Genomic DNA, 22,109 nt, shown 5'->3' with positions numbered 1-22,109 from the left:
TCTTGGTTATGATTTCAATGGCACAGGCAACAGAAGAGTATACAAACTCCCCAAAAAATAAAAAACATATTGTATATCCAAAGACAATGTAAACAGAGTTAACAGTTACTAATAGAATGGGATAAAATATTTCCAATTGCTATATCTGAAGGTATATTAATATTCCAACTAGAAATCCTAAAAATTAACAACAATAAAGGCAAACAATACCCTTTAAAGATAGGTAAAAGACTAACATAAATAATGAATTTCCACAGATAACCAATCTTAGTTGTCTGTTGGATGGAAAATCTTGTTTCTCTGGTTCTGGTGTGTGTTACCTATTTCTTCTTTGTAGTTAATCTCTTTGAGTATTTTCTCTAGTGCTGGTTTTGAAGACATAAATTCCTTCAGTTTCTGTTTGTCATGGAAGCTTCTTATTTCTCCATCTAATTTGATAGAAAGTTTTGCTGGGTAGGAAATTTTTGGCTGGAAGTTGTTTTCTTTCAAAATTGGGAATATGTTACTCCAAGCCCTTCTGGCTCTCATGACTTGGTTTGCGAAGTCTGGAGTGATTCTAATTGGTTTGCCTCTGAATGTCACTTGGCCCTTTGTTTTTGTTGCATTTAAGATTCTCTGCTTGGCTTCCACATTGGTCATTTTGACAATTATGTGGCGTGGGGATCCTCTTCTCCGATCCTGTCTAAAGGGAGTTCTATACGTTTCCTGGACCTGCGTATCGACCTCTTGCTCTATGTCTGGAAAATTTTCTGCTATTACTTCCTTGAAGAGATTGTTGATCCCTTTGGTTTCACTTTCTTTTCCCTCCTCTATTCCAATTATTCTTAGGTTAGCTCTCTTAAAATGGGCCCATATTTCTTCAATATCAGATTCCTGCTGTCGGATATTTTTTCCTAGATTAGAAACTATGCGTTCAGTTTTGGAATGATCATCTTCTAAGAGTGAGATTCTGTTCTCCATGTGTTCTAATTGGTTGTTTGTGCTTTGAATTGAGGCCGTTACTTCATTAATTGCATCCTTTATCTCTTTTTGGCTCTCTCTGAGTTCTTTTCGAAGCACCTCTATTATTTCTAGTTATTTTCCTGATTTGATCTTCTAGAAATCTCTAATTTTCTGTTTTATCGGGTTCTGATGTTGTGGGGTTGTGAGCATTCATTGCTCCAGTATTATTCCTCTTTCCCATGATTTCGGAAGTTTGTGCCTTCTCTGGGTTCTTCCCTTGGGTCACTATGACTTCACTTAAGGTGCTCTGGATCTCGAGTCAGTAGTATCTCAGACCCCACTACTCCTTTACTGGGTTGTATCACAGAGTCTCCGACCCAGAGAGTCGATAGAGGCTGCTTTAGACTATGGGGGGTGCCAGGTTGCACGTTCTCCTATGGTGTGATATCACTGCCACCGCCCCTCTCCCACTGGGTCAAGTCCCAGTGAGTACAGTACTGGGATTTCTCCGCTGTGGCCCACAATTTGACTCACTGTTCTTGAGTACGCAGATGTAGCTGTACTGAATTCGGTGAATTCGGTGCTGTTGCCGCCGGTGGCAATATGGCGCCGCTGCTACGCCCTCGGCTATGGGGCTGGCGTTTTTTTTTTTTCTTGGTTTTGATTTCCACTCTGAATCCCTGCAGCGTGTGCTGAGCTCAGCCACTGGGAGCTTTAGATGCCCTGTGCGCCGAGAAATCCCACCTGGCTGTTCTGCAGCGGCTCCCCTCGGCTTGCTGTGGCCGTCCCATGAATTCGCCGGTGCCACCGGCAGTATGGCACTGCTGCCGCGTCCTTGGGCGTGAAGCCGCGTCCTCGGGCGTGAGGATCTCCTCTGTGGCTCTGTTCTCAGTCCGCTTTCTCTCTGGAGCCTGGTGATTTTTTTTGTTTGTTTGTTTCTCTGGTGATGTTGTTTTCTGGCTTTGAAAGGCGCTGATTTTGTGGTAATGGAGATTTGTTGTTAGCGGGGCTCTTAAGCCCCGCTTTTCTCGGTCGCCATCTTCCCGGAAGTCCTCCTGACTCTTTTTGAATATTTGAAATATACTAGTCTTGGGTCTTTCATTTAAATACCCCTTACCTGCACAAGGCAGGTTAAGTGCTATTTTCTGTGCTAACTTCCCATTTCAGCTACCTCTGTAACTGATTCTAGCCACTGTCGATCACCTCTGACCTTTGGGGATGCAGTAGACTCTGTAAGTACTATTTATCCTCCCTACTGTGGTGCATTTGACCTAGCCCTGCAGGGCTGAGCATGGCTGCACAATTTCCCTAAAGCCTCTACAATTACATCCAAAAGGCTGGGCTTGAACCTTGCCCAGTTTTGTTGAGTAGGAGGGTTCAGTTATAGAATTATGGAGAGGCTGACTTTTAAACCTTCACTTTCTCCACTGATTCATTTGGCTTCACGGCTGTTTATCGTGTGGCTTGGGTTGCTAGTGCACTTTGTCTACACTCAGATTTTTGCTTCTTGTTTCCAGCGTTTGGCCATGCACTGATTCATTGTCCTGTTTTTAATTTTTCTACTCCCTGGATCATCACTTCAGAGCTTGCGTGGAATCCCGTAACACTGTGGAGAACTTTGGGAGGAGAGCAGTCGCTCATGTGACCTTAGGTGCTCATCTTTCCCACCAGAAATCACAGGGTCTTTGCTGGACCAGGCTCAGTAGCTGAGATAAAGCAAAAGCCAAACAACAACAGTAGCAGCAGCATTTGCAGCTGCTGTGGACAACGTTGCTTCCATGTCCGAAAACTGGTGGGGAGAAAGAACCTGACACCTGCAACCTCATATATTCATTTTTTTTGTGGTAGTGGGGATGGAACCCAGGGGCATTCTACCTCCAAGATATACCCCCAGCCCTAGTTTTTATTCTTTATTTTGAAACAGGGTCTCACTGACTCGCAAAGCTGAAGTAGCTGAAGCCGTCTGAGAAACACAATCCTCCTGTCTCAGCCTCCCGAATGCTGGGATTACAAGTGTGCGCCACCGTGCCCAGCTTTCGTATAATTCTTGGTAAGTATTCTTAGGAACTTGTATCTGAGAGAAATTTAGCAAAGAAATACTAAACAACTTGCTCAGAGTCGCAAAGCTACCCAAACTCCTAAGCATGACTTTTTTTTTTTTTTTTTTTTTTTTTTTGGTGTCTCTGGGGACCGGATAGAGGGGCATTCTACCTCTAAGCTACATCCCCAGCCATATTTTATTTTTATTTTGAAACAGGGTCTGGATGGCCTTGAACTTATGCTCTTCTTGCCTCAGTCTCCAAGAACTGGGATTACAAGTATGTGTCACCACGTCCGGGTAATTTTTGTTGTTGTTGTTTAAACCTCTCAAGCACCATACTGATTGATGTATTTTTAATTTATTTTCTTTTCTCCTTCATTCCTTTCTTCTTGTCTCCTTTCTTGGATTTAACCATTAAATGCTATAACTCTGAGCTACACCTTCAGCCCTCTTTATTTAATTGTGAAACAGAAATTAATAAATTGCTGAATGCCTTGCTAAATTGCTAAGGCTGGCCTCAAACCTGTGAAACTCCTAACTAAGCCTCCTGTGTACTGGGATTATAAGCATAGACCACCATACCTGGCTCTAATATTTTTTAAAAGTATTTTTATGTGTTTCAATTGTTCAATTAATTGGACTCATTATGTCGATGTCCATCTTAGTATCAGATTCGGCTGCTGATAAACTGCTTCTCTTTGGTTTTTCAATCACAGTAGAAAGTAGAAAAATGTGGGGATTGACCCAGATGTGCAAATATGCACGTGCGTGTATAAAATCCTATATATGTAATGTTAACATTAAACATAGACATACGCAATTTTATCCATTTACACCTATAATTCTGGCTCCACTTCTAATATCAAAGTGAACAGCCATGACTTGCACCGATTTCTTTTCATAGAAAGCATAGGCCACTTTATCTTTCCTTGTATTTTGGGACAAAAGTATATGGCTTTCATATTCTCACACATTTGCTGGGTGTTTCTGTACCAGTCATCCCTGAAGGACGGAGGATTGGAGAAGGAAGGTGAGGCGGATTTTGTTGGGTTCTGATCACAAAGAAAGCCCTGTCTACACTGCACCAGACATTCCACGTAATATAAGACTAAGTCCTGGTCTTGGTCCTCATAAAGTTTAGTCTTCTTTTTTTAAAAATTTTTTATTGGTGCATTATATTCATACATCATATTGGGGTAAAAAACCTGTGTGTACATACATGTACACATCGCTGATTTAACCCCTACCCAATTCCCACCCCATTCCCTCCCAGTCCGTCCTTCCCTTGCTTGGCTTAGTGGTTGACTTCATAATGTTTAAGTACATTGTGTGTTTTATAGATTTTCCTTCCTCCCCCCTCCTTTCTCCTCCTTTAGGTTGTCTTGTTTGCTCCTCTATAGGATTTCCTTTTTCATCTAGAGTTCCTCCTATGACCCATTTCTCTCAAGCTCTCGCATATTAGGGAAAGCATCTGATTTCTTATTTTTTGTGACTGACTAATCTCATTTAGCATAATGGAACTGGAAGTTTAGTCTTCTTAATAGCCATCTGCATCCTTTGGTGAAGGAAGCAGTAAAGGACAATACACACACACACACACACACACACACACACACACACACACACACACCACTCATGCAGTAATTATTACACTGGAGTGATTTTGGAAGGCACTTATCAGGATGCTTTCTGCTGAGCATGGGAGGGTTTCTCCCAGTGTATTATGTATTACCTGAGGTATAAAGTAATGGTGGAGGTGGTACTGGGATTATAACACTTATTTTATAACTTCTGGCCTAACATTTCTTTTTCTGTTCACTAAAGTCTAATCCAAATTTATCTTAGTCCCCATGGAACTTAGATCCTTGACTTATTTAGGTAATAAGCCTTATACATTGATATATATCACTTATTATTCTTATTTGTAGCGACTTTCTTATACATACCTTTCCATGTTTAATGATGCTGTGGTCTTATAAAAAGAAAGTCCTTTCATCCTCAACTTACAAATTCTAAACTCTTGAGTTTTCAGAAATAAAAGTAACTTGAACAATATTTATATTTACCTCTATTCAATCAATTTATACACAGCTATACTATTTCTATTAACTTATTTTTTGGTATGTGATATTGGAGATTGAACTGAGAGGCATTCTACTTCTATTCTATACCCTCGGCCCTATTTTATTTTTATTTTGAAACAGGGTCTCAGTAGGTTGATGAGAGTTTCACTACTTTCTGAGACTGTCCTCAAACCTGTGATCCTCCTGTCTCAGCCTCCCAAATGCTGGGAGCATAGGCATGTGCCACCACACGTAGCTAACATTTTTCATAAGAATCCTTCTTGGGGTCTCCTAAGGGTAAAATACCTGATTTATTTTTAATTTTTTCATTGCTGCTTTGTAGTCATACATCTTAATGGGATACAAGATGGTGGAGGCATACATGCACACATCACCCAATTAGCCCTTACCCAATTCCAGCCCCATCCCCTCCTCACTCTGTCCTCCTCATGTTTGGCTTAGTGATTGACTTTGATATGTTTGTTACTGTGCAACATGTACATTAGGGAAATTTCCCTCTTCCCCTCTCATGCCCCTCAGTTCACCTTTTTTGCTCATCTATGGTTTCTTCTTCTTTGTCTAGAGTTCCTTCTAAGACCCATTTTCTCCCTAGATTCTGCATATTAGGGAGAGCATCCGATTTCTTATTTTTTGTGACTGGCTAATCTCACTTAACATAATGTTCTCCAGTTCCATCCATTTCCCTGTGAATGATATATTTTTTTTCTTCTTTTTATGGCTGACTAAAATTCCATTGTGTACATATCCCACAGTTTTGTAATCCATTCATCTGTTGATGGACATCTTGGCTGGTTCCATAGTTTGGCTATGGTGAATTGTGCAGCTATGAAAATAGATATGCATGCATTAGTTTGGTACTTTGGTTTACACTCTTTTGGGTAGATACCCAGAAGTGGTATTTTTAGATCACATGGTAAGTTCATTCCCATTCTTCTGAAGATCCTCTATACTGTTTTCCAAAGTGGTTGCACTAATTTGCAATCCCACCAACAATGTATTAGAATTCCTGCTCCTTTACATTCTTGCCATTAAATGTTGTTGTTTGTGTTTTGAATGATTGCCATTCTACTTGGAGTTAGGTGAAATCTCAGGGTAGTTTTGATTTGTATCTCTCTGATTGCTAATAATGTTGAGCATTTTTTCATGCATTTATTGGCCATTTGAATTTCTTCCTTTGTTAAGTGTCTACTTAATTCACTTGCCCATTATTATTGGGTTATTTATTTTCCTAGAGCTGAATTTCTTAGAGCTGAATTTCTCCATATATTCTAGATATTAGTCCTCTATCAGTGGAGTAGGTGGCAAAAATTTTCTCCCATCCTGTAGGCTCTCGGTTGAGGTTACTGATAGTTTCCTTTGCTGTACAGAAGCTCTTTAGTTTAATGCAATCTCAAGTATTTATCTTTCAGTTTCTTGTGCCCTTGGAGTCTTACTGAGAAAGTTTTTTTTTAACCTGTGCCTATATGTTACACTGTTGGACCTATGCCCTCTTCAAGGAGTCTCAAGGTCTCTGGTCAAAGTGGAATTATTTTGGTGTTCCATGATGTGACATTCCATTAATGATATAATTTTGGGGAGTACTAGGAACTGAACTCAGGTTCTTCCTTCTTCTCCTTCTCTTTTTTCTTCTCCATCTCCTTCTCCTCATCCTTTTTCCTTCATCTTTATCTTATCTTCCTCTTCCTCCTTCTTCTCCTCCTCTTCCTCTTCTTCCTTTCTTCTTCTTCTTCCTCCTCCTCCCCTGCTCCTCCTCCTCCTTTCCTCCCTCTCCCTCTCCTACTAGGTCTTAGTAGCTCTGCTCCATCACATCCTTCAGGCACAGTGTTCTGCCTCACCTCAAGCCCCCCAGTATGAAGCCAGCCAGCCATGGACTGAAACCTCTGAAGCCACAAGCCCTCCAAATCTTTTCTCCTCTAAGTTGATTTTACCAGGTTTTTTTTGTCACAGTGGCAAAAGCTGACTAACACATGCATACCTATCCCTTCAGAGACTACTAAGGAAGGGGGGAAATAGAAATTAATAAGAATGTTTCATTTCCAATATAGAGCTCTGCCATAATCTTCCTCAAAGTAGACAGCTGTTGAGGTAGAAGATGTTCACTAGCAAAGAGGCCCTATGGTACCAGCGTGGCTCTTAGTGTCCCATGTCACTGTGAGTGATGGGCATCTGTGCATATGTAGGCAACACAACAGCTGCTCCTGCATGGCCAAATGAGCTGTAGGGATCTTGGCCTGGGGAATCATTTCTTTGCTACCAATGGGAATGTCTGTTCCCTGAGGCTTTTACATATGATATCAACCTTACAGAGAAAATGGTATGCAGTGAAACTCACTATCTCATTGAAATAGAGATATTTAAATCCATGCTTCCATCTAACAACAGAAAATAAAAGGCAAACACAAAGACAAAAGCCAAAGAGCCCTCTGCTTCAACACCTGAACTCATGAGGTTGTATTTTCATTCAGTTTTATAATCACTGCCAAATAATGCTGATAAAAGAGAAGGCAGAAAATACATGCAACCCAAAGCACTCCATGCCAAGGTCACGGGACAAACAGTTTGGGTCTCTGCATCATCAGATTTGCGGGTCTAAAAGCTAACAAATGTGCAGTTTACCATGCTGAAGCCACACATGGTCCCTTCGGCTGCAGGCATAAACTTGGTCTCACACCTGTGGCCCACGCGATGGCACCAAAGTGATTTGCAAATGTCCTGGAAGGAGAGAAGGGACCAGTAAGGGCAACAATGCAAGAAAAATGAGAGGATCCAAATCTGTTGTACACGATATTATTTTTTTAAGTTGATTTTTGAGGTATATGTGGTACTGGGGATTGAAGCCAGGGATGTTCTACCTCTGAGTTACACTTCCAGCCTTCTCTTATTGTTTTTATTTTGAAACAGGGTCTCACTAAGTTGTAGAGAGCCACACTAAGTTTCTGAAGCTGGCCTTGAATCTGCAATCCTCCTGTCTCAGCCTCTGAAGTACTATGTTATGGATATGCCCCACCACACCTACCTCCACAATATTAAAACTTTGAAGTGGCTGAGAACAAACAAGAGGAGTTGTTGGGAGCAAGGTAATATACTCTAGCATTTGAGAAGCAAGAAATTTCTATGGCATGCATACCTTCATGCATGTTTAGTCAGGACTGGGCAGTAGCAATATGTAACTTGGCGAATGCATGGCTTGAACCTAAGAGTTTAGGCTTTTTTGGTTATTTTTGATTTTTTGATTTTTCTGCTTTTATTGATGCATTGTAATTATACATCATACTGAAGTTTGAAGTGATTCAAATATCAATTAAAAAAAAAGTTCTTGGTGTGTTTCCTTCCAGATCCCATTCCATCCCCCTGACCCCCAAACATATTAGTGAGACTAGAAGTATTGCCTTCATATATGGACATAGCATTATTTGAATTATCTCCTTCATTTATGTTTAATAATAATAGACCAAGACATGAATAAAGGAAATCTAGCCAGGCATGAAGGCACACTCCTATAATCCCAGCACTTAGAAAGCTGAGACAGGAGGAGGGATCACAGGTTCAAAAATAGCCTCAGCAGCATCCTGAGATCCTGTTTCCAAATACAAAAAAATAAAATAGGTCTTGGGGTATAGCTTGGACATAGAATCTCTTGAGTTCAATCCCCAGAACCACACCAAAAAATAAAGAAAAGAAAAGAAAGAAAACCTGATTCAGACCCTCCTCCTGAAATTCCAGGATGTATGCCTTACAGACATGTTTTTAAATTCCTTCATACTGCCTTTTCCTCTGTTTTCACAGTAAAAGGTGATAAATTAGAACTCAACTCTCTAGAGCTGCTCTCGAGGATAAATGACATCATATATACATAGTGACTCATCTGCTTGATACACACAGATCCCAGATACATTGGCTGCTATCATCATCATCACCATCATCAACATCCTCATTGCCATCATAACCATCATCATCATCAACATCCTCATCACCACCACCACCATCATCATCACCACCACCATCGCCATCTTCATCACCATCATCATCATCATCATCATCATCACCATCATCACCATCACCATCACCAACATCTTCATCACCATCATCATCTCCATCATCATCACCATCACCATCATCACCACCATCATCACCACCACCACCATCATCGTCATCATCGTCATCATCATCATCACCATCATCATCTCCATCATCATCACCATCACCATCTCCATCATCATCACCATCAGCATCATCATCACCACCATCATCATCACCACCATCATCATCACCATCATCACCACCACCACCATCATCATCATCACCACCATTATCATCATCACCATCATTATTACCATCACAATCATCATCATTACCATCATCATCACCACCATCATCATCACCACCACCACCATCGTCATCATCATCGTCATTATCATCATCATCATCATCACCATCATCTCCATCATCATCACCATCACCATCATCATCACCACCATCATCATCATCACCACCACCACCATCGTCATCATCACCATCATCATCACCATCAACATCACCACCATCATTATTTTATTTATACCTTTATTGTAATTTTCATTCATTTGATGATTTATTTCTCAAACTAAGCTCATGAAATAATTTTAATTATTATGCTATATTGTAGTAAGGAGGAAGTGGCCCCCAAGGATGTTTAAATTCTCTTCCTTGGGATTTGTGAAGATGTGAGTTTCCATAGCAAAGGGGAATTAAGAGTGGCAGGTAGAATTGAGGCTGCTAATCAAACAGCCTTGATCAAGACATAACTATTTTAAATGTTCGGGACAGATTCAATAGAATTGTGAGTTTTTAAATGGGGAAGAGGGAACAGAAGAGAGCCTGGGAAACGAGAATTGGAGAAAACTCAGGAGGATGTAGCTCGCTCTGAAGATGGAGGAAGGGGCCACAAGCCGAGGAACGTAGGTGGCTTTTAGGTCCTGAAAAGGGAAATTAAATGGCTTCTCTCATGTGGGTTCCCCAAGCACCAACCCCAGCCGACACCTAGATGTTAGCCTGTTCAAATGTCTCCTCTACAATGACACACTCCTAAAGTTGTGCTTAGCCATGCTAAGTTCTTGAAAAGGCACTACCATGCCAAAGAAAGATAACAACAATGGCTGCTACTACTAGGGTCAGTGGTTGAGCCAGTTGACTGGTGGACATCAACCTGACCGCTCGTCTAAAGTCATTTAGCTGAAGAGACAGCACTTTATTGATACTCTCAAAGCTGTCACGTCAGCGCTGGCAGGTGGTATGCAGAACTGAAGGCAGGCTGATTCCAGGGACCGGGTTCAGGATTCTAGAAATTTCTCTGGGTTTCAGGTTTTTAGAGTCTATAACTCTGGACCTGGATTTGCCAGAAATAGATATTTTTAAAAGTTCTTAACTGCCCCAGACCTTGATTTCCTACCCATAAAACAAAGAGAAAAAAACAAGAGACTTTTAGCTCAAACAGTTATAGTATGTGCCAGGTATGGTGAAGCACACCTGTAATTCCAGTAATTGGGAAGCTGAGACAGAGAGGATTTCGGGTTGGAGGTGAGCCTCAACAACATAGTGGGGTCTGCAGCAACTCAGCAAGATCCTTTTTCACAAATTAAAAAAAAATTAAGAAGGGCTGGTAGTAGGGCTTGGAGATAGAAAAATTATATCATGAATGGAATGTCACAAAACATGGAATGTCACAAAACATCATGGGATACCAAAAGAATTTCAATTTGCCACATTCTATTTGCTAAGGTATAAATGTAAACACACACACTAGGAGTAAAATATTAACAACCAGAAAGAAAACAAAATAATTTCTGTGGTTACTTATTGTATATTCTAAAAGTCATTTAAACAGATGCCCAATTCCCGAAGCCCTCCATTTAATATAAAATTTCCCAACTAGGAAATATAGCAAGAAAATGCTCAGTAATAGTTCACGCACAAAAATAGTATTCTACAAGACTAGGGAAAGAAAACCTAGGGAAAGAAGAGAAACACGCAATGATTCTGGTCTTGTAGACCATAAAATTCTTTCCTCCAACGGAAAGATATTCATGTCACAGCTTATAAAACACACAATGGATAGCGTGTGTGTATGTTCCTGTCACTCTGAACCTGTGTGATGTGTAATTACAATCTGCCAATAAAGAATATACAATTAAAAGAAAGGAAATATTACCCCCCCAGCAGGTGTAGACATCTGCACCAATAATATATCCAAATTTAAAAAAGCTCATAAGACAAAATATTTATGTTTACGTGAACTAAAAACCGATATGAGTAGGAAGTATGAGGGAACATTCTACAAGGTCCCCATGAGGGTAATTACTATCTCCGTGTGTTTCTATGACAGGTCACTCTGGGGTTAAGGGGATCCAGCAAGTGTAGAAAATCCGGCAGTCTCCATCCAACTGGAAGAGTGAGAAGCGCCAATCATTGAAACAATTACAGCCACACTTAGAAAGGCTTTTGAAATTAAATTATTTTCCTTCTTACAGCCAGGAAAAAGCCAGAACCCACACCCACAGCCTATGTGGCAGCCACCACGGTGACCCCGGGGCAGACAGAAGAAAAGGAGCCCAAGAAGCCAGCGCCAGTGCCAAGCCACAGGGCTGAGGCGAGGGGCAGCTAGAGAGGACCAGGAAAAAAAAACAGAAAAGCTCGGAGATGCCGGAGTGAAATAAGACAGGCTGTACGAACATGTTATTTCTTCTGTGGCAAAGAGCAGAAGTCAAACGTAATTATAGCCAACTACATGCTCTGGCGACCATGGACACCCCCTGAGAAAGCTCCCTTTCAAAGTAAACAGAAAGAGAGATTTGCATTTTTTTTTTTTGCTGGTTTCCCCCCCTTTTCCTTTTGTCTAGCATATTCAACTAACTTTTCCTTATCTATAATTACCTGAACTTAAGTCATACTTTAAGAGGAAAAGAAATAACCACAGAGACCCCAAGGTCTCATGTTGCTTGAAAGAGAGGACTTTTTTGAAGAAGGCAACATTTTTTTGTGTGTGTGGTACTGGGGATGGAACCCAGGGTCATTGTACCTCCAAGATGCATTCCCAGCCTTTTTGAGTCTTTTCTTTTCTTTTCTTTTTTTTTTTTTTTTTGGTGGTACTGGGGTTCCTGGAAGCCCTTCTACCTCTGGGATACACTCCCACGGGCTACACTCCCAGACCTATTTTTTTACTTTTTTATGTGGAAACAGGATCTCTTAAGCCAGCGAGGCTGGCTCCAAACCAGCACGATCCTCCTGTCTCTGCCTCCCAAGCACGGGGATTATAAGCGTGCGCCACCACGCCCAGCTAATTTTTTAAATTTTTTATTTATTATTTTTGCATGTCTGGGGATGGAATCCAGAGGCATTTGACCTCTGAGCTACACCCCTGCCCTATTTTTTATTCTTTATTTTGAAACTGGGTCTCACTGAGTTGCAGAGGGCCTAAGTAGCTGAGCACTAGGTAACTGAGGCTGTCCGCGAAACTTGATCCTCCGGTCTCAGCCTCCCGAATGCTGGGATTACAAGTGTGCGCCACCATGCCCGGTTAGGAGGTCACATTCTTAAGGAAAGAGTCTCCATGCTGCCTGCACTCTACCCTATCTCTTGTGGATTGTAGTCTCTGGTGTCTTCTTCAGGACGCATGCCCCTTCCAGTAAAACCTGAAGGTACTGGAAATGAAAACGGCTTCCGCACACCAAACTGTACAACACATCTCTAGCTTCACACACCCAAAACAAAATTTCTTGTCAGGTCCCCAAACCTGTTTCATGTTCAGCCTTCCTTATCCCACTTCACGGCATCCCTATCCATTCCTCTGTTCAGGCCCCAAATCCTGAAACATCTTTTGATTCTTTCTCTCACATTCAATCCAGGAAGTCCACCACTGGGTCACAGAATTTGATTAGATTTACCTTCAAAATCTACCTACATTTGGAACAGGGACATAACAATTATTACCACTTCCATCGCTGCCACCCTGATCCAGGCCACCTGACACACATTACGGGCGGCTAGCTTACACACCCTAGTCACAAGCGCAGCCTTCCCCATCCCTTCCCAGTTTATTCTCAATAAGGCGCTGTCTAATATGGCAGCACAGAGATCTCTGTGACTTGTTAAAAGGGAACTTAGATTTCTAAAAATTAATTACAAAATCGCCTCCTCGGTCTCACATTTTATTTTTTGTTTTTAGATTTTATTTATTTTTTATTGGTGCACTCTAGTCTCACATCATGATGTGGATCCTGTTGACGATGGCATACATTCACACAGTACTTGGTGCCTCCCCCCTTCCCCTCCCTCCCAATACTGAGTGTCCAGGTTAAAAATATTATATTTACATGTATATACATAATCACAGGTAGCTTTTCCATTAACTAACCTCAGCCTTCTTCCTCCCCTACTCTTCCTTTCTGGCTTTGCCGAAGTTTCCCCTCTATTATCTGGAGTCGCTCTGGTACCCCTAATACTCCCTAGCTTGAGAATATTAGAGAAAATATATGTCCCTTTTTTTTGTGAGATCAGCCAAGCACAGAAAGAGAAGGGACATTTTATGTTTTTATGAACAGTCAGATATGGCGAGTGGCTACCATATTGGATGACAGAGAAGATTCCCATCACTAAAGAAAGTTCTGTGGAATAGTGCCAAACTGAAGACATCTTCCACATCAGGTCCAACGGCTCCAGGCACTTTTCTGCTCAAAACCACACGATGCCTTCCTTCTTCACTTGGAGAATTACAAAATCCTCATTATTCCGCCACCAAGCCAAAAGTCACTGGGTCCCCTTTATCTCCCTGAATTGGTTTCCTACTGGTTCCTCTCTTGTTCACTCTGCTCTATTCACACTGGCTACAAGTTTTTCTGCAAACAGCCTCCAATTTGTTCCAAGCTCCGCCCTTTTCCCTGCTGGCCCTACTTCCCTGACTATCTGAATACCTAAAACTACCTTACCTTCCTCGAGTCTTGCCTGAATTTTATTTCCTATAACCACATTATTTAAAAAATGTATGTGTGTGTGTGTGTGTGTGTGTGTGTGTGTGTGTGTGTGTGTGTGAATTACTGGGAATGAAACCAGTGGCATTCTACCTTCAAGCTACACCCCCAGATCTTTATTTTTAATTTGGAAACAGGGTCTCGTTAAGTTGCTGAGAGCCTTGCTAAGTTACTGAGGCTGGCTTTTGACCCACGATTCTTCTGTCTCAGCCTCTCAAGTACTGAGATTACAGACATGTACCACCATGCCAGGCTACCATAAAAAATTTAATCAGCCATCGCCCAATTAGCCTCCCAAGTTTTCTTGTCTTACTCCAAAATTATTTAACATCTTTGATTTTCTTCATTACATCATTTACCCAGTTATAGTGCCCAGTGTCCACTGTCCTTCCAGTTACAATTTCACTTCTACGTGGGTACGGAAGTTTACTTTTTCTCTGATGCAAACCAAGAACCTAGAATGGTACCTGGTAAAAGGCAGACTTTAGTGTCCCTCAGTCGATCAAAACATGAATGAAAATCATTCACTTTCTAATTAAGAATCATCCCCACTTATATAAAAACTCAGTAATCTTTAAGATCAGTCATCCACTGAAGGTATTATGTCATTGAAGGAAAATGGATGGAACTAGAAAATATTACGCTAAGTGAGACTGGCCAGTCACAGAGAGTGAAGGGCTGTATGTTTTTTTCTCATAGGTGTAAGCTGAAGAAAACTTGGGAAACAAAAGGGATTTCAGATAAATGAGGAGCAGTATCAGTAGAATAGTGCAAGGGGGTTTGGAGAGGGGGGGAAGGACAATGAAGAAAATAATTCAAATGATGCTCTGCCCATATATGAGGTTATCAACATCAATTTAATTAATATGCATAGGGAAGGAGAGGGACCATGGTGGGATCCACAGGGAAATACAGCAGCTGCTGTGAGCTTGTCTGTTTCTATCACTCTGACTCTTATCATGATGTATAATTACAATGCACCAATATAAATATATAAAAAGTGAAAAAAAAACTTGACAAAATGTGCTTAGAAATCAGGTGGCGCTGCTAAGAATTTCCCCTAAATTATTTTTCTGCATCCTCACGGCAACCCTGGGGAGAAGGTCAAGTTGTTTTCCTCACTGTGCTCATGGGAAAGCTGAGACTCATGAGGAGTTAGGCGAATTCCTCGACCGCCTTTGGCAGGTAAGTCCCCAGTTGGTCTGGATTTAGACCCACTTTATGTTTAACCTCATTGCTCGAGCATTTAGGCTAAGCAATAATCAAAAAGGAACAGGTAACAATTAAAAAGGAACCGTCAACAAAAATTATCACTGGTATCATTTTTTTAAAACCAAGTTTACGAAGGTATAATTTACTACAGTAATGTGCACCCACTTTAAGCATATGGTTCTAGGAGTCTTGACAAAATATATGTACCACTGCAGGCACCACCATAATCAAGACAGAACCTTCACATCACCCCAAAAGTTCCCCTCCGAGAATCTTGACTTGTGTCTGCACGTGAATGGAATAAATATCACATGAATGGAATTACACCCAATGGTATCATTGCTCATATTTATAGTATTTTTCTCAATATATTTTTCACTCATCCATGCTTTTGTATATAGCAGTAGTTTGTGTTTTCAATGATGAATAGAGTTTCATGGTACAAATATACTCAAATTCATTTATCCTTTCAAAGGATATTCCAATTGTGTCTAGTCTTTAGGTTTAACAGATCAAGCAGTGGTTACGATCTTCCTTGGACCAGTCTTTTTGTGAGCATAGTTTTATTTATATCAAGTAAATACCTTGAAGTGGATCAGCTGGATCAGAAGCTAAAAATATATTTGATCCTCTGCATGAAAACAAAGCTCCAGCAAATCTTTCTTTCAAAATAATTTGCTGCTTTTTGCACTCTTATCAGTAATAAACAAGAGCTCCAGGTGCTCCACGTTGCTGAGGGCATTTTGATGTTGCCAGTGGTGTAGAGGGGGCTCTGTGATTTATTCTGTGTATTTCTGATACTGAACACTATTATACTATGATTTTTCCTGTGTATTTTTGACAAACGGACACTGAGCACTATTTCATGTACTTGTTATCTATTGATCTTTTTGTGATGTACCATTTAAGTGTTTTGTTCTCTTCCTCCTCCTCCTCTTCTTCTCCTCCTCCTCCTCCTCCTCCTCATTCTCCTTCCTTATTCTACCTTATTTTTATTTCTTCTTCCTCCTCTTTTTTATGATTATGGAATTGGCATTGGTACCAATGGTACATTTTCCAGAATATGTGATGGCAGTATAGTATGGTCAAGAATATGTGCTATTTAGATGTAATTCTAGTTCTGGTATTTACTACTGTGTCAAAATAAGCAAAATATTTATTTTTATATCTTTATCTGGATATAGGCACAAAATCCAAATATATGTGTTGTCTGACACGGGACTGAAAATATATAGCTATTTTTATACAAAGGAATGGCCACTCCTCTATTTTCTAAGAGTTCATTCAAAATAAATGAGTGAGATTTCACCACAATTTTAAATCTAAAACCTGGGCTTTTTGTTTTCTTGTCTACTGACACTTTCTGCTTGATCTTACATGGATAATTTAATGTCAATGTTTTTCTCTACTTTTTCTTTTTCTTTCTCCTCTTTCTCTTCTCTCCTCTCCTCTTTTTTTCCTTTTCTTTCTACTTCTGAGTTATACCTCTAGCCTTTGTTATTTTGAAACAAGGTCTTTCTAGGTTGCTGAGATTTGCACTATATTGCTGAGGCTATCCTTGAACAGGACAGCTTTGCTCCTCCTGTCTTAGCTTCCCAACTACTGAGATTATAGGTGTCACCACCATGCCTGGCTTAATGGCAATTTTCTTACTGTTAAATTCAAGAGGAATAATCAACAGTGCCCTTCTTGCTTTTCCAGTAGATAAATAAGACACTGAAGCCAGACAAATAGATTAAAATAATAACATGGATAAACCAGAAAATGTGGCTGAGATCTGTGGCCAAATAGGTCTTCTAACATCTCTGCTACATTAAGCTAACTTCTTCCCATCTGGAGGCAGAGGTAATGGCCATAAGTCTCCATCAGACGTATGCCACCTAGAGGTACATCCTGTAGCCGAAAAACAACACAAATACAGAGAATGCTGACTGAAGAAGGTCCTCTGGTGGGCATGCCTAGATACCCTCTTAATCAGATAAATCACTCCTGCTTCCTTAAGCAAGAAGGAGATAGAGTAAATTTTTCTACTCTCAGAGTGCCAAAGAAAATGCAAAGCTCCAGCCACCACTGCAAATCCAATAATTAATTCCTGACTATCTGCTATTATGGCAGACACATGCTAGGCAGTGAAGGAATGGGGCAAGAGATGACTTGTACTATTACAGTGTAGAATCACAAGTTCATGATACTGACACATGAGGGAGAGATGGACACCTGGGAAAAGAACTTTAAATCTCCTTAAGGGTAAGAAAAAAGGAGGTAACTCTTGAGTCTGTAACAACACTATAAAATGATTAGGTGTTTGTCACAGAGATGGCCCTGTAGCCTTCCGGGATGGTGAGATATATCGACAAAGACCTGTACACATGAGACAAGAAATTCTTGGAGCTCATACAAGAACATCAATATCGCTGGGACACAAGTATGTGGGGAGGATTAATAGAAGTTGAAGTATGATATAATAAATTTGGTATATTACAAAGGGGGTGTGATTAGATATTAGGAAGTCTCTATTTCTTATTCATTCTTTAATCCCACTGCCAAGTTCTTGGAAGAAGAAATACATATACATCCTACTATCTTCCAAAGGGGAACGCTCTCTGAGATGAAGGGCCAGCAAAAGATTGGTTAGAATTAAAATACTTTCTCTGCAATTTCTAGTCACTTTAAGCTTTCTCAGTGGGCCTATAAGTAAACATGATCGAGGCCCTGCTATAGGACAGTAACCATGCTGGCTACCGAGCCACAGACTCAACTAAAAGATAATCCATTTATTCAGCTGCTCATTCCTAACTTAGGACAATAACCGACAATGGAAGCATTGATTGGAATATCTTGCCCAAGAGCTTGGAGTGTCCAGTCCATGGCATCAATTCACGCACTAAGCTAGGAAGCATCTCTTAGTGTGTACTAAATGAATGAATGTCCTTCACGATTTTCATGGAGGTTGACTTTCCTTAGATCAGCCCATTAACCAGACCGATGACCCAATTTTGTAAATACTGGTATGGTTTGGGTATATTTCATTAACCAATTCTTGCGTATATTTCAAAGAACTGTGTGTTGGGAGCTTGGTCTTCAGTGGGATGTGGCTAGGAAATGGGCCATTTAAAATGTAGAGACTGATAGTAGTAATTTATCTAAAGACCCACTGGGATTGGTCTTAATTAAAAGAGACGAAGATATTTTTCCTGGGAACCCAACTAGTTCTTGAGAAAAGGGGAATGCTCCCTGAGATGAAGGGCTAACAGAAGATCCACCTCTACCTGGATGTGTGTCAGTGTACCTGCTTGTCCCCCCACACACATACACAACACATGTTCTGCCATTAGTATCTGCCATGATGCATCACAGCGAAGCCTCTCTTGCCAGATCTGAGCTGATGCTGGTGCCATGCCCACCAACATCAAACACTGGGAGCTAAAAACCTCTTTTGCTTTATAAGCAGCCTACCTCCAGTATTTTGTTATCACGACGAAGCACTAACAAATACAAATACTTTGGGAAGGAAAAAAGGTCAAGTGTGATGTGCCAAAGACAGAGAAAAGTTGAAGCTGAGAGAGGAACAGAATTGAAGAGAAGTGATAAAAAAAAATAAGCTCAGACCCTTTGACAAGGCAGTTGTTGTGAGAGAGGAGTCAGTATAATGGTGAGGACGACACTCAAGACAGAAAGAAGAGAACAAGAGAAAACGACCCTTGTTGTTTGCTGAGTGATGCAGTTGTACCAAAAGATGAAACTCCACAGAACTGCCAGGGAACAGCTATTATCTTATTGTCCTTGCAGATATGGACATTATGGTTATTTAGTGCCATGACCAAAACATTTATTTATCTTAATCTGGAAATTGTGGACAGTGGCTCATATTCCAAGGGTATCAACACATTAATGTATATCGTGTGTTGGAAGCACATTGGCCCAAGCTTCTAGCAAGTGGTTTAAGACAGTCCTACACCCAGGTCTATCTAATTCCCCAAGCGAGAAGGGGTGTGTGTGTGTGTGTGTGTGTGTGTGTGTGTGTGTGTGTTGCACGTGCTCTTATGCATGTAACACTGAAGATGTCCTAACTGGATGATTCTCATCAGAATCATCTAAAGCCTCTTTAAAAACAGGTAAGTTTTCTAACACCTGAAGTCTTTTTTTAATACCATAAGCCTGGGGTGGGACATGAGCACTCATATTTATTTTTCTTTCTCTCCTTTTCATTTTTGTGTAACTGAGGATGGAACTCAGAGGCATTATACTTCTGAGTTACAACCCAGCCCTACTCATTTTTATTTTTATTTTTTTGTTTTTTAAACAGGGGCTCACGAGGTTGTTGAAAGTCCTGCTACATTGCTGAGGCTGTCCTCAAATCTGTGATCCTCTTGTCTCAGCCTCCAAGGTACTGGTATTACAGGTGTGTGCCATCATGCCGGGCTTGAGCATTTGCATTTCTTTTTTTTTTTTTTTTGGCGGGTTTGGGGATGGAATCCAGGGGCATTTGACCTCCGATCTATACCCCTTGGCCTTATTTTTTATTCTTTTATTTTGAAACAGGGTCTCATTAAGTTGCAGAGGGTCTCACTAAGTAGCTGAGGCTGCCCGCGAACCGTGATCCTCCAGTCTCAGCCACCTGAATGCTGGGATTACAAGTGTGCGCCACCACGCCCAGCTGAGTATTTGCATTTCTAACACATTGCAGGTGATGCTGATGCACTATACCTTCCACTGATTGGAGAGAACACTTTAAGAATTAGGGGTTTTAGCTGGGCGTGGTGGGGAACACTTGTAATCCCCGCGCTTGGGAGGCAGAGACAGGAGGATCACGCAGGTTCGAAGTCAGCCTTTCTGGCTTAAGAGACCCTGTTTCCAAATAAAATATAAAATAAGTATGGAAGTGTAGCCCGGAGGTAGAAGGGTTTCCAGGAACCCCAGTACCACACAACAAAAAAAGAATTAGGGGTTTTGTTGGTTGTGTTGTCCTTTTGTGGTCCCCAATGATTTAGTACACTTAACCACTGAACTATATTCCCAGCCCTTTTAAACTTTTATCTATTTTGAAACAGGGTCTCACTAAGTTGCCCATGTTGGCCTTGAACATGTGAGATCCTCTTGCTCCAGCCTCCCAAGGTGCTGGTATAATAAATATGTACCACTGAGCCCAGATGAGAATTTTGTACTTATAACCTCCATGCAGCCTACCTTTTGGAGAGAGAGAGAGAGAGAGAGAGAGAGAGAGAGAGAGAGAGAAGAAAGAAGAAAGAAGAAAGAAGAAAGAAGAAAGAAGAAAGAAGAAAGAAGAAAGAAGAAAGAAGAAGAAGAAGAAGAAGAAGAAGAAGAAGGAGGAGGAGGAGGAGGAGGAGGAGGAGGAGGAGAGAAAAGTTAGAGGAGAGTGGGAGGGAGAGAGAAGAGGAGGAGGAGGAGGAGGAGGAGGAGGAGGAGGAAGAAGAAGAAGAAGAAGAAGAAGAAGAAGAAGAAGAAGAAGAAGAGGAGGAGGAGGAGGAGGAGGAGGAGGAGGAGGAATATGTTAGAGGGGAGAGAGATGAGAGAGAGGAGAGTGGGAGTGAGAGAGAGAGAGAAAGAGAGAGAGAAGAAGGAGGAGGAGGAGAAGGGGGAGGAGGGGGAGGGGGAGGGGAGGAAAAGAAAGAAGAAAGGAAGATAGATAGATAGAGAGATAGATACAGGAGAGAGAGGAGAAAGAAAGAACAGCTAGCCCAAAGGACAAGGGCAGGAAGAGAAAGGACTGAAACAATGTCAAGGGATGACAGTGTAACCTTATGTTGCTGAAGCTGGTCTTCACTCCCTATATTAAGCATATTGAATTGGGGATTTCATTGAACTGCAAAACCTTCTTGGTCAGAGCCTGGGAGGCACTCTTTGTGACCTTCAGAGGTATGACCATGGTTCAGGTCAAAAGAAGATTAGGAATGACCTCAAAAATAGGTCATGGGGAAAAACTGCACATTCAAAGTCCACCCACCAGCCCTCTGCTCCCCATTTTCCCTCGTGGCCCTGTTCCATCGTCTCCCTCTCTTAAGATGGTCTCCCCACCACTCTAGACATTACTACCTTTGTCTCGCTCATCAGTCCATCGTCTATTTTCTAGTTCTGAATTTCCATTTCTCTTGGTTTCGCTTTCCAGGGAAGATCCTCGGACCCAGCTACTGTCTTTTAAAAATATGGTTGTGGGTCCAGAAAATAATCTATAATTTAAGGATGGCTGCTTAAGCCCTCTGCACACTGTTTGACACAGAGCAGGACTCTCACAAATGTGTGCTGAATGTAGGGTCCTGAAGAAATGAGAGCAATTTGAGGAACTTCCTTTGTATTTCTAAGGAAAGTCAGACCCATTACCAATCCCGCCCCTGTCGCACAGTAAGTACATAATACAAACTTGATTGATGGTTGAGCCAACCAATGAATCCTTCACAATGCAAGGAGCAAAGCTGGCAAGAAGCAGAGTTAGGAGACAAACTTTTCCAACAAGATCAATGGCTACGAATTTGATAATTTTTCATATCACACATCGGCATTTGCCAAAGCATCTGTACTATAGAGGATATGTCAAAAATTGTGGACCTGGATTCCTTAAGAGTTATACATTGAAATCTCAGTAAAATAATATAGTTCCATATCAAACTTGTGATATTTTTCATACTGGGGATTGAACCCAAGATCATTCTACCTTCAAGTTATGCCCACAGCTTGCTTGCATTTATTTATTTATTTATTTATTTAATTTATTTATTTCCCCTCAATGCCATCTTGATTGAAACATTCAGCACAAAAACCTTACTAAGCGAATTCAAGAAATAACTTAAATTTTTATATATAAAAAAGTTG

The 22,109-nt window shown here is 41.0% G+C and overlaps 1 protein-coding gene across 1 annotated transcript in view; it reads right to left on the bottom strand.

Moving 5' to 3' along the window:
* Positions 1–22,109, bottom strand: part of ADAMTS18 (ADAM metallopeptidase with thrombospondin type 1 motif 18) — a gene marked incomplete at both ends in the record, with an annotated part of 106,022 nt that overhangs the window by 67,495 nt on the left and 16,418 nt on the right. Inside the window, one exon of the mRNA XM_080703175.1 lies at positions 7,684–7,779. Coding sequence (XP_080559301.1) covers positions 7,684–7,779 — 96 coding nt within the window. The remainder of the gene's footprint in view (positions 1–7,683; positions 7,780–22,109) is intronic.

This window comes from Muscardinus avellanarius (genome assembly GCF_963383645.1).
Source record: "Muscardinus avellanarius genome assembly, chromosome: 10".
NCBI classification, from domain to species: domain Eukaryota; kingdom Metazoa; phylum Chordata; class Mammalia; order Rodentia; family Gliridae; genus Muscardinus; species Muscardinus avellanarius.
Note: the sequence above shows the minus strand (reverse complement) of the source record. Positions and strands in the feature narration are given on the sequence as shown.